The 13,427-nt window shown below is 43.0% G+C and overlaps 1 protein-coding gene across 1 annotated transcript in view; it reads left to right on the forward strand.

Annotated features, from left to right (window-relative positions):
* Etl1 (SWI/SNF-related, matrix-associated actin-dependent regulator of chromatin, subfamily a, containing DEAD/H box 1) overlaps positions 1-13,427 on the forward strand; it is a 226,228-nt gene that overhangs the window by 66,133 nt on the left and 146,668 nt on the right. Inside the window, exons 7-8 of the mRNA XM_045753686.2 lie at positions 5,444-5,693; positions 13,005-13,089. Coding sequence (XP_045609642.2) covers positions 5,444-5,693; positions 13,005-13,089 — 335 coding nt within the window. The remainder of the gene's footprint in view (positions 1-5,443; positions 5,694-13,004; positions 13,090-13,427) is intronic.

Below are 13,427 nucleotides of genomic sequence, written 5' to 3' on the forward strand. Positions count from 1 at the left end.
CTCTGAGCACCACCCTTGCCTCCTATGCCATCTCCAATTTATTTAGATGATACATAGATGAATCGTTTTCTGCGTTCAGTGATGATGCATCTGATATAAGTAGCATAGATGAACAGTGTTAGCGGCTTCCATGGTGGTGTTGTCCATAGATATTTTCAAGAATAGCTGAATCTTTTGTTGATTGACCGCCACTCTTTGAGGCTAACTGAATCTCTTCCAAACTGACGGACACTCTTTGAAGCTAGCTGAATCTCTTCCTGTTTGGGGACCTTTCAAAACGATCTTTTCACGACTACCTTACAAATTGATCTTTTCCTGTAATCTTTTCAAGACTACCTTACGTTTTACAAGCTTGGATACATACCACCTACAGGTACTAATGCCAAGGGTGTACATGAGTGCATTATTTGCCAGCACACAGCGAAGAAACAGGAAACAAAAATCTATCTGTACCTGGTGCAACGAGAGTGAAGTCGCGCTGTCTACTATGGACTACTTCGTTGATTATTACTCACTTCCGAAGTACTGAGTGTGTAATACAGTGTGTTACTGTGTAAATAGTGTATGAATCTGTACATATTGTAAGTTTAGTGAATTTTTAACAAGTAATATTGCTACAATAAACATTTATTGTGGACACATTACTGACACATGTATCACAGTTCCATGGAGCATTATGAACGTTCTACTGTATACATATTGTAAAGGACACAAATATGCATCATATACGATAAAGAAACAAATAAAACAGCATTGGAAATACATAGAACAAATAATTGAAAATATATTTGTGGCAATACCCAGTGCTTGAATGGTCCGCGCAACTGTGTCTGGGCGTGTCACGCACGGGCAACCAGCCCCTGATGACGTCACAGCGCACCTTGTCCATGTCCCCACAGCCAAAGTAAGTGGAATTTGGTATTTATTTTTACATAGACTTGTTCTAGGAAGGGAATTTATCATTTTACGAAGAAAAAATAATTTTTTGGGAGCACTTTATTTCATGCGCACGGGGAATTTCACAATAAACTCGGCGCAGCACGGTGGTTAAGACACATGCTTGGGAGAATCCAGGTTGCTGGTTTGAATCCTTTGCACGGCTTGAATGAATTTCTCATTGTTGCATCACGTTAATGTGATTTCCTTGTGCTTGTGTATCATTATTATTCTCATTATTATTATTGAGAAAATCGGATGAGAAATTGAAGCCATGCGGTGGATATTCCCACGCACATGCCCCAGATAAGGCAGCCAAGACATGGAAATGGATTGCATTCTGGAGTTCCACTGAACACATGAGGGATTTCTGAGGCTTTCACTGAAGCTGGACCAGGATTTTCACACAATCTCCTCATGCACTCTGGCTCTTTCATCTAAGGATGTTCTACTTCTGATGCTTCTCTCGGTGCACAGAGAGTAATCACACTTAACGTGATGTATCAATGAGAAAATCTGTAGGAGCCATGATGAGGATTCAAACCTATGCGGTGGGTATTCCTACGCACACACTCCAGACAACCAGGCCATGACATGGAAAAGGATTGCAACCTGGAGTTCTAACGAACTCCATACTGTGGGGAATACTCATCACATAGGTTCGAATCCTCATCACGGCTCCTACGAATTTTTTCATTGATACATCACATTAGTGTGATTACTCTCTGTGCATTATTATTATTCACAGAAAATCACACTAACATGATATATATATATCAATGAGAAAATCCACTGGGGCTCTGAGGTGATGTGAACCTGTGACCAAGCACTGTCAGCCTCATTAGCAAGTCAGTGATGGTTCAGTGGTAAAGTCAAACAACCGGATTTCTACTGAAATCACAGGAAGTCTGGAGACCTCTACTGAAGCCAGTTCAAGTTTTACATATAATCCCCAAGCACTCGGGTATTCACCTAGTAGATGGGCGAGCACTTGAGAACTGCGAGTCTTACAGATACCTTGGTGTCCCCACTAACGACCCTGGGTACCTTTCTTCTCTCAAGAGGAGACTTTGGGAGAGATTAAAGCCCTTGCGGGTCCTTGTTGGTGTCAATCATGGGCTTAACGTGAGACTTGCTAGAATGTTTTATGTATCATTTATACGCTCTGTGATTGACTACAATGCTCTACATCTTACACTGTATACTGACAACGAGCTGAAATCTCTTGAAACCTTGCAAAATGAAGCTATGCGTCTCATCCTTGGGGCTCCAAAGTCCACGAGAATAGTTAACATGAGAGCAGAGTTAAAATTACCTACCATAAGTGAGAGAATCTTGTCTATTAGCACAGTTTTCGGTGTGAAGGCATTGAGTAGATCTAGACAACACATGAAGTTTCAAGCTAAACTTTCTAATATGCTACACTCACCTGAGGTCTATAGAAGAAGAACGAAATCTGATTATGTATATTGGTTCTACAAGGTAGCCAACTCCATCAAAATATTAAATATGTACCCAACTCGACTAATGATTAATCAGCCAATTACTCCATGGGATAACTGGGATCTATCAGTTGATTTTGTAAATGCGCCCAAGAAAGATAGTGTGCACACTACATTATTAACACTTTCGCGTTCCACAGACTGAATAATTCGTCATTTATTTTTCTACTGAATGTGTTCCAACGACGCAATACTGAGTCACTCATTACAATATTTTTTAAAAATTTAAATTTTATCAGATCAATCTGGTAGTGGTTTTAAAATAAGCGCCTTTAGATTGCACACAATTTGATACCAAAATCAAAGATATAACATGAAACTTGATGTCCAAACACTTGAAATATTATAAATAGGTCTATGGTCTGAATATTAAAATATTTGTTAAAATTCTATTTATTGTCCTATTATCTTGGGACTTGTTTTAAAATGTGCGCCTTTTTATTGCGAACAATTTGATACCAAAATGAAAGATGTAACACAAATATTTATGTCAGAACACTGGAAAGATATAAATAAATTTGTGATGATTAGCGTCCAGAATTAAAATATTTGTTAAAAATCCAGTTATTGCTCTATTATTCTGGGACTAGTTTTAAAATAATCGCCTTTTTATTGCAAACAATTTGATACCAAAACGAGCGACGTAGCACGAAATTTGATGTTATCAAATTGAACGAGTTGAACATTAGGTTGCAATGTACAAAATGGTGCTCGTTCATGGGTAACTTTAGGCTTTTCTGCGGGGAGGCACTCCAGCCTTTTGTACATTTTATTCATACACATCTGTAGGGAATTTAATTGCGAACACAATGATACCAAAATGAGCGACGTAGCACGAGAATTAAGGTAAAAAAATGGAACGAGAATGCACATGTTACTGATTTTGTGCGTTTTTGCCGACTTTACGCTTTGCTGTTGGGAGTCACGCTAGGCTTTTGGACATTATATTTATACACACCTGTAGAGAATTTAATTGCGAACACAATGATACCAGAATGAGCGACGTAGCGCGAGAATTAAGGTGAGAAAACTGGAACGAGTATACACATTTGAGTGTCACCGCGCGCTTACCCGCACGGAGGGGCCACGATCCCCCTGTCAACCGCGAGTTTCCACGGAGCGCGAAAGTGTTAAAACAGTTAACACTGAAAAGCATCACTGAAAGTACTCAGAGTATGGGTAACGATGTTTATCAGTGCTATACCGACGGCTCTGTAGAAGAAGGTGGACGATGTACCGGATGTGCATGTAACATATTTGAACAATCTTCTCTCGTACATACAGCAATGAAGCGCGTCAATGACTGGGCAAGTACAACTCAAACCGAACTTGCAGGCATATACCTTGCCACTGAATTTTTAAAAGACAAAGGCAGTGGACGTATATACTGTGACTCGCAGAGTGCACTCCTGGCATTGAACGCACATAGTAGTGACACCCAGAAAGTAGTCAGTGATATTCGAATGAATGTTTTAGCTGCCAAAGAAAACAGATTTGAGATTAAATTCCTATGGATACCATCACATGTTGGCATCTCAAGGCATGACACTGTTGATATGCTTGCTAAGTCAGCCTGCAGAAAACCAGTGGTAGAAATTGATATGGGTGTTTCATTAGCAGTGACAAAGAGAATACTTAAACAAATATCTAATGAAAATCTCACCGACCTAACAAATTCTCAAAGACCTGAAAGTTGTAGCATTAAATATTATGATAGATATCGTGAGGAGACATTCACATATGGGACTAATAGAACAAGAACCCGGCAATGTGATGTTATAGTGGCCAGAATACGCCTGGGATATAGACGTATCTGGCAGCTTTCTCAAAACCCAAATGTCGAGTACACAATGTGTCAACTTTGTGAAAGAGAAAACATGCACTCTCTTGAACATTATATTGTAGAATGTCCCATACTGACTGACTTTCGCCCTCCTGGGCTAAGGTATGCTGAACTCTGTAGTTACTATATGAATACTGGAACACTTGATGATATATTGGACTTGTATCCAAAATTGACCATGTAATATATCAATCATACAATGTATATATATGATGTAACTATATAACCTGAGCTTGTAAAAGCACCTTCATCACCTTCAGTGATTAAGTGCTTAATTGCACACTAGTTTCTTTATCAGCTACCTCACCCTGTCAGGGTAAATGAGACAAATGTATGTGAATGCATGTGTGTGTATATATGTATGTGTATGTGTGTGTGTGTATGTATATGTATGGGTATAAAGCATATATGGAAGCTGATCAGAATTACATTTCACCTTTGTGAATGTACATTAATGACACTATGTAAAAGACACATCTAATACTTTATGTAGGGCATACGTAAATCTGTGTATCTATGTATTTACGTATGTAGGTTAGCTTAGCATTTTAAAAGCACCGAATCACCTTCTGTGGATGAGTGTTCAATAAACCCTTGAACTGTATGTTTAACACTTCTCTAACCCTGTCCATGGAGGACAGAAGAAAATGTATATATGCTGGTTAGCATTGTAAATGTGTGGCCACGTCTGTGGTAGAAAATAATAAAAAAAATAATAAAAAAAAAAAAAATAAAAAAAAAACCTAGTTGTGCTTGTGGGGGTTGAGCTTTGGGTGGAGGCAAAGTAGTTTACTCTGCCTACAGAGGATATTCAGCACCCAGAGGAGCCTTGTCGATCTTCCACATGCACATATTATCTTCTCCTACCACCCCCTTATATAGTGTAATTGTGTATTTTATATAAATTTGATAAAAAAAATGTTTCTAGGATATTTTCCAGGAGTTGCAGATAGAAATGACTTACAATTGTGTTTTCATAGAACACAATGCATTGGAAGGGCCCAATAATCCCCTCTATAGTATTATGTGTGCTTTTCTCTAAGGCTATGGGGCCTCTTCTTCCAGCCTGAGGTAGTATCTCTCTTCCTATATATTAAAAAAATTAAAGCTTTGTATATTTAGGTTAATTTCCTTGTATTTATATTATTTCTTTTTTTTTCAGGATGTCTTGGATATATATAGACAAAATGATTGGGATGCTAAACTTACAATGGAACAGTTAGAAAAAACTAATAGGAAAAACAAAGACAAGCACAAACTTAAAAAAATGGGTGAAGAGATGGCTAAGAAAAGGGAATTAGCTGAGCAGAGAGTGGAAAAGAAGAAGCAGAAAGTGGCTGAGAAAGAATTGGCATCAATGGCAAGAACAGCAATGAAAGAGAAGTTGAAAGCCCGAAAGCAAGCATGGAAAGGTAACATTGTAAAGAACTTTTGCTGAATATATACATTAAGCACTGCACTTTAGTTTATTGCTGCACAGAAAAGAAATAATCCTCCCAAACTTTCTTTCATTCTAATACAGTACACTATTGATAAATGGTATCAGGCCTTGATATTCCCTGACGGGAATATAAACACAAAATATTGCATGTGACATAGTTTTGCCATGATGGTGCAAGGACGTCTGGCAGTATTTGGTGTTGACAGAGTACACACCAGCAGTAGTGTGGCGGGAGTTGCTGCAAAGATGTTTTCACATAATTATTTTAATGTTTTCGAATGGTTTTTATCTAGTTTTTGCAGTAATATTATTCAGCAGTGTGTAACTTGAGGAGTTTGTGTAGTTAAGTATGTAACATCACTATGCTTAAAAATATGGTGTTCAAATCTAGTGACACGTATATAATATTCTTAGATTAACACTTTCGCCCGGGCATGACGCAGCATTGCGTCATCCGTTTACTGGCGGTAATACCGGGGATGACGCAGCATTGCGTCATCCACTTTAAATAATCGCCAAAAATCAGGTTTTTATTCGATTTTTTTGGGACTGGTTTTAAAATGCGCGCCGATGTCTTCCCATTTTCTTTGTTAAGCCTCGTGGCCCTCAGGCGGCTTGGCACACGCCGTGGGCCCATTGTTTTCGCTCCGCTGTTGTGACCAATGTTGCCTCCCCTCGCATCTCAAACGTGTGAACATTTCGGCTGTTTTCCGTGGCTATATTTCTTACTGCGGCTTTAGAAACTATCTACGCTTACTCCACGATGGATAGTGATCATGAACAAGGCCCTTCCAGGAAGAAAATTGCGAAAGAAAGGCTTGAAAAGGGCGGGAATTGGGAGTGTAGCTGGAAGGCATCTGAGCACTCACTTGCGGCTAACACATGGCCCGTCTTCAACTCGTCGGCGGTTGGAGCGTGACCATGTTTTTTATTTTATATGCTAATGTTCCTATAGAGAATTCTATTGCGAACCCATTGAGACCAAAATGAAAGACCTAGGACGAAAATTGAGGTGACCAGATTGAAAATAGTGAAAACATTTTATCGCGTTTGCGCGCTCCTGGAAAACTCGTTCGCACTTTCTCTGTTTGTTGCGGGTAATTAGCCGGGCTTTTGGAGTTTATATGCATTTAGTGCTGTAGAGAATTCTATTGCGAACACAATGATACAAAATTTAATCTCGAAGGACGAGAATTAAGGTGACAAAGTTGAAGAGAGTATACACTTTTTAGAATTTACGCGCGCTCCCGTGACACCCTGGGTCCCATATCGCACAGTTGAGGGGTGGCGGGCGGGGTGCGCGAAAGTGTTAATAAAACAGTGTTGTTGCTATTATTACACTATACAGTATACATGTTATAAATAAATATCAACATTTCTGGTGGGAGCCCCTGGTGGCTTCTTGAAGCTATAATGCTGATATAGTGCCAAACTACTAGGTGCCACCAGTTGCAGAGCTATTTTAAACCTACTGGAGACCGAGAGCTAGAACTCTGCCCCCCCTCTAATGAGGTGCACGAAGCAGTGGCAAACTGTACCGGTGGTCAGTTTGCCTGCTACCTGACAGGGTTTTACTGGCTTAGCTTGTCCCAGTGCCTGGGATTCCCTTAGTGCTAATTCATCCTATGGGCCCTGGAAACCCCCTGTGGGCTCGGTTATACAATGGCTACTTCTTCCGAGCTTGCTCTCGCCTTGTACGAAGTTTAAGGTTGTTCGGGCTTGTACGTAGTCTAAGGTTGTTTGTTGCCCCTGCCTCAGGGAAACGCTCATCCGTACTGCTTCCGTCATGCTGCCTGTTGGGTCGGGGGCACCACTGACCCTGAATCTTGCAGGCCTTGAACTCCATTTTACATTTTACTCATTCCTTGTCTTTTGAACTCACGGATCAGGCAGTGGCTGCATTGCATGCTCGATTTGCCTTACTGCAATGAGCCAGGTTGGTTGCCCGGTTTGAGGTCCCCGGGGCTGCCCTGCTTGGGTCTTAGGAACCAGGATTTAAGAACGTTGGTCGCTTTGACCTTGGTTCCTGCCCTGCTTCCTTCCCAGATGGACATGGTTTGCCCTGCTCCTTTCCCCTTCCCTCTGCTTTCGGCTCTCGAACGTCTGAGGATTTTGTAGTTGGGGGAGGGGTTTAGCTTGGGATGAGGCTTGGGTGGCTTTTGGGGCTGCCCCTTCCGATTCGGTAGAGTTGTTGTTTGAGCCTGATTTTCCCGCCGCAGCTTCTGGGTCAACCCAACAGACATCCTTCTTGGAAGCTTTATCCCTGGACAATTCCTTTTCTAAAAGGGTGGTGGGCATGGAAGAGGGCTCTGCCCTGGGGCCTGTGTTGGGAGTTCCCAGGGCTCAGGGAGGGGGCGGGGAGTCCGCTTGGAGTGCTTGGGCCCCTGCACCTTGTGGGCAGGGGTTGTTGCTGCAGGGGAAGGGATTTTTTGTCCCTTCCTTCCCTCTATGTATTAGTATTAGTGTTTTTGTCTGCATGATTTATTCACCCTTTGGTCAGATGTCTCTATCTTTTGCTTGGATGTTTTGTACTGGGGAAATAAAATGGATATAACTACTATTCTGTGGGAAGTCCCATCAGCCCCCTGGAGCCAGGGAGCCTCAGAGGCTCTAGCCAGAAATTGGAGTTTCATTACATTCAACTCAGGTTTTCTGTGTGGAGCTCCGTTGCCTTCCTGGAGCAATCAGACTGATATTAGCTATTGGTCTGAGGCTTCAGTCATATGGCGTTCGTGCCCACCGGGGCTCCACGAATCAGAACCTGGTCCCCTCAGAGAGGCGCAGGGAGCAATGGCCTATGAAACTCCTTTGTATGAGAGTATATTCATGTCTGCCATTGTCTGGGGTTGGACACCCAGAAAGGTAGGTGCCCCAAAACAGACCCCTCCTGGTAGAAGACCCCAACCTGAGATCAAACAGAGGCTAGGACCTCCTCCCCCCCCCCCCAAGAAAACTAGACAACAAGCAACACATCATCAATACCGCGGGCTACTCGGTTGCGCCGACTCCCCCACCATCCCCTGCCGATGTGTTGTCTGTGGTTTTGGTAAGTTTTTGTACTTGCCTTGTTGTGCTCTTCTAGTTGTGCTTGCGGGGTTGCGCTTCGGCTCTATGGGCCCGCCTCTCGCTCATAATTCTCCTGGTGTACACATTCCTGAGCTTGTTGAGCTCCTGTGTTTCCAGCCTCCACTTCCTCATTGCCTCCTGCATTACCCTTTCCTTACTACTGCCTCTGGTCATGTTCTTTTTCATGTCTCTATGGCTCCTTTGGGTACTCGGGTTTCCACCTGTGTCCCATTATGGGCGTACCAATTGTATTGCTTCATTCATCTATTCTACCCTGTCCATTTCCCTGAGGAATTATAGGGGTGGTCATTGGCTTGTTTTCAGTATTTTATTATACCTGGTTGATACCTGGTTGATGGAGTTCTGGGAGTTCTTCTACTCCCCAAGCCCGGCCCGAGGCCAGGCTTGACTTGTGAGAGTTTGGTCCACCAGGCTGTTGCTTGGAGCGGCCCGCAGGCCCACATACCCACCACAGCCTGGTTGGTCCGGCACTCCTTGGAGGAATAAATCTAGTTTCCTCTTGAAAATGTCCACGGTTGTTCCGGCAATATTTCTTATGCTTGCTGGGAGGACGTTGAACAACCGCGGACCTCTGATGTTTATACAGTGTTCTCTGATTGTGCCTATGGCACCTCTGCTCTTCACTGGTTCTATTCTACATTTTCTTCCATATCGTTCACTCCAGTACGTTGTTATTTTACTGTGTAGATTTGGTACTTGGCCCTCCAGTATCTTCCAGGTGTATATTATTTGATATCTCTCTCGTCTTCTTTCTAGTGAGTACATTTGGAGGGCTTTGAAACGATCCCAATAATTTAGGTGCTTTATTGCGTCTATGCGTGCCGTATATGTTCTCTGTATTCCCTCTTATTTCAGCAATCTCTCCTGCTCTGAAAGGGGAAGTGAGTACTGAGCAGTACTCAAGATGGGACAACACAAGTGACTTGAAGAGTACAACCATTGTGATGGGATCCCTGGATTTGAAAGTTCTCGTAATCCATCCTATCATTTTTCTGGCTGTCGCAATATTTGCTTGGTTATGCTCCTTAAACGTTAGGTCGTCAGACATTATTATTCCCAAATCCTTTACATGCTGTTTTCCTACTATGGGTACATTTGATTGTGTTTTGTACTCTGTATTATGTTTAAGGTCCTCATTTTTACCGTACCTGAGTACCTGGAATTTATCACTGTTAAACATCATGTTATTTTCTGATGCCCAGTCGAAAACTTTATTAATATCAGCTTGAAGTTTTTCAATGTCCTCAGCCGAGGTAATTTTCATACTGATTTTTGTGTCATCTGCAAAGGATGATACGAAGCTGTGACTTGTATTTTTGTCTATATCTGATATGAGAATAAGGAAAAGCAGTGGTGCAAGGACTGTACCCTGAGGTACAGAGCTTTTCACTGCACTTGGACTAGATTTTATATGTTTGACCGTTACTCGCTGAGTCCTGTTTGACAGAAAACTGAGTATCCAGCGTCCTACTTTACCGGTTATTTCCATTGACTTCATTTTGTGTGCTACCACGCCATGGTCACATTTATCGAAAGCCTTTGCGAAGTCCGTGTATATCACATCAGCTTTCTGTTTTTCTTCTAATGCCTCAGTGACTTTGTCGTAGTGCTCAAGTAGCTGTGAGAGGCACGATCTTCCCGCTCGAAATCCATGTTGGCCTGGGTTGTGAAGGTCATTGGTCTCCATGAAATTGGTGACCTGACTCCTAATCACTCTCTCAAATACTTTTATGATGTGCGATGTTAGTGCAACTGGTCTATAATTTTTTGCCAATGGTTTGCTCCCTCCCTTGTGTAGAGGGGCTATGTGTGCTACTTTAAGTGCATCTGGTATCTCCCCCGTGTCCAAGCTCTTCCTCCACACTATACTGAGTGCCTGTGCTACCGATTATGGGCACTGATTTTGTGCCTAGCGACGCTGCTCTGTTTGCTTGTCCAGCTCCCAAGCCTCCTGCGCTCGGTATCCTTTTCGGAGTTTTTCTTCCTCTCGGCTTTCCCCTGTGAAGGTTTGGGAGGCCTTTGGCACTACCTCCTGAGAGACTTGGTTTATGCCTCTGTGTTAGATCCGATTTTGTTTGAGTTTGATTCCTCTTACACTGATCAGATGCGTTTCCGAGGTTCCAGTGTCTTCCTGGCTGGTAGCCTGCCTCGACAATTGGGTAGTGTGGGCTCCCAGCCACTCTGCTTGTCTGTTAGCTGGAGATCTGGTTCTTTCCAAGCTTGCCGGGTTCGGGTTCCTGGTAAATTGGCGGAAGTCCCGGTTGATTTCATCCCGGGTTCAGACTTGGCTGGGCCTAGTATGGGATTCTTTGACTGCATCCATTTCTCTCCCTCTTGCGGCTTTGCTCCGGTTGTGGTCCTGCCTTCATCTGTTGAGGGGGACCCAGGTCACTCAAGCAGCTGTGCTGGAGCCTGCACCTTGCCCTACTGGTTTATCCCCGCTGGGCAAGGTTTGGCTTCGGAGGCAGTTCTGGTATCTTCGAAGTGGCCTCTTTTGCCACTTTTGTGTTTGCTGGTTCATTCCCCGTTGTCCTTGTGTCGGTTGCTGCATATCCTGCTTCCTATTCAGGGTATTTGGGGTTCGGTGCCATGGCACCTTCCTCTCCCCAATCACTCATTGTGTTCACAGACACCTTGTCTCTCGGTTGGAGCTTTGTGACCAGTGCTCACCAGCTGGCCAGGGGTGTTGGATGCCGTCCTTCCTTCAAACTCACAGCATGGTGCAGGAGTTTGGGGCTGGTTACCTTGAGGTTACCTTGAGGTGATTCCGGGGCTTAGCGACTCTGCGGCCCGGTCGTTGACCAGGCCTCCTGGTTGCTGGACTGGTCAAACAGGCTGTTGGACACGGCTGCTTGCAGCCTGACGTATGAGTCACAGCCTGGTTGATCAGGTATAATTTGGAGGTGTTTGTCAAGTTCTCTCTTGAACACTGTGAGAGGTTGGCCAGTTATGACCCTTATGTTAGGCTGTGTGGCAGACGCTGTGACAGATCCAGCTTTCTTGGAGCTCAGTGATCTGGCTCCATTCGGACTGCTTCACCGTGGTTCATTGACTCAACCAGGGGGCGTCTCTTCGGTCTGTGGCTTTGGGGCTGGTTGTTTTGAATAGCTCTTCTGCTGAGTTCTTGTTTTAGCTTTCCGTGCCGTTCACATTTAAGATGTGTCAAACATCCTGACATACTGCGCTTCATTCCTCTTCCATGGAGTGGATTCCTCTTCCATGGAGTGGACAGTCAACGTCAATTATTTTGCTCTGTTTGGATGTAGGTGTAAACTTTTACCAGCTGGAGGTTTGTATTGTTTTGCCTATCTTTCTGGGTGCCCTTCCTGGTCGATGGCAAGTATGACATACTCTAAATGTAAAGTACTCATAGGCCATTACTGGCGTAATGAGCACTGCTCATAGCTATGAGCACTGCTCATAGCTATGAGCACTGCTCTTGGACCAGGTTCTGGCTTTTGGTCTCCAAAAGGCATAAAGAACTCCTGTGACTGATGACTCCACACTAAGATTGCACATGTCAGTTTGGATAGCTTCAAGGAGCCTCCAGGGCTCCCCTAGAAAATGTCATTTCATTACATTCAACGCTGGTTTTCATCTACATTACCTGTAATGGTGTTTGCACTTTATCCATTGCCCTGTGTTAACTGCTCCTGGGGTTTGTGTGTATACAGATATTGTAACAGTCTCTTCCTGATCAACTAGGCTGTGACTGTTACGTCAGGGTGTGAGCAGCCACATCAAACAGCCTGGTTGATCACACCAAGAACCAGGAGGCCTTGTCAGAGACTGGTCTGTTGGAACATTACTCCTTGAAATCATCAACAGCATTTGCATATTTGGGTACCTGCTTGGGGGTTTTAGTTTCACCTCAACTGTGCTGTTTTTTAGGCAAGCCCACATCCTTAGGCTTAGATCTACTTGCTGTGGGCCATGTTTAACCTCAAGTGGATATTATGTTATTTTCCTCTAAAGGGTTATTTGGGTTCATTCATTTGTGCTAGAGGAGGTGGTTCTGCATTGCTCGAGTTGTTTACAGTTGTGTCAGACCTTGGCTGGGGCTTTGTCTCCAGCTCTCACCATGCATGATCAGGAAGTGTTGGCCTCCGTCTCACGACTGTCTACCTTGCTCTCATGATGCGCAGTAGTTTTCATTTTCTTAGTACATAATTAAATTTTCTTGTTTGTCTTCCAGGTAAGGCAGTTTCAAGAAATGACGATCAGGACATGGAGGAGGATGAGGACGACTATCATTTTGGAGGATCTAAAGTATATGACAGGTTAGTCTTGAGTTTATGAAGGGTTTTATTTTCCATTTTGATTTTGAAGATATTATTTTTCTGTTATATATTAATATTAAGTAATAGGCTTCTTCAGACTGTTTGAATTATCTTTTTATATGTGATTTGAAATGTATTTAGTCTTAACATAAGGGAGAATTGTATATAAATCACCAGATGTAAATTCTCAACAGTTTAAAGAACAACTTACAAAAATGGAATACAGTCAGCCACGTGCTTTACAAACGCCTGTTATCCGAAAAGACGTGTTATATAATTGGGGGTTGTTTGGATAACTAGTGAGTCAGGCAGTCTGAATAAAAATGTGCAATAAAGAT

The sequence above is a fragment of the Procambarus clarkii genome, chromosome 33, assembly GCF_040958095.1.
Source record: "Procambarus clarkii isolate CNS0578487 chromosome 33, FALCON_Pclarkii_2.0, whole genome shotgun sequence".
NCBI classification, from domain to species: Eukaryota; Metazoa; Arthropoda; class Malacostraca; order Decapoda; family Cambaridae; genus Procambarus; species Procambarus clarkii.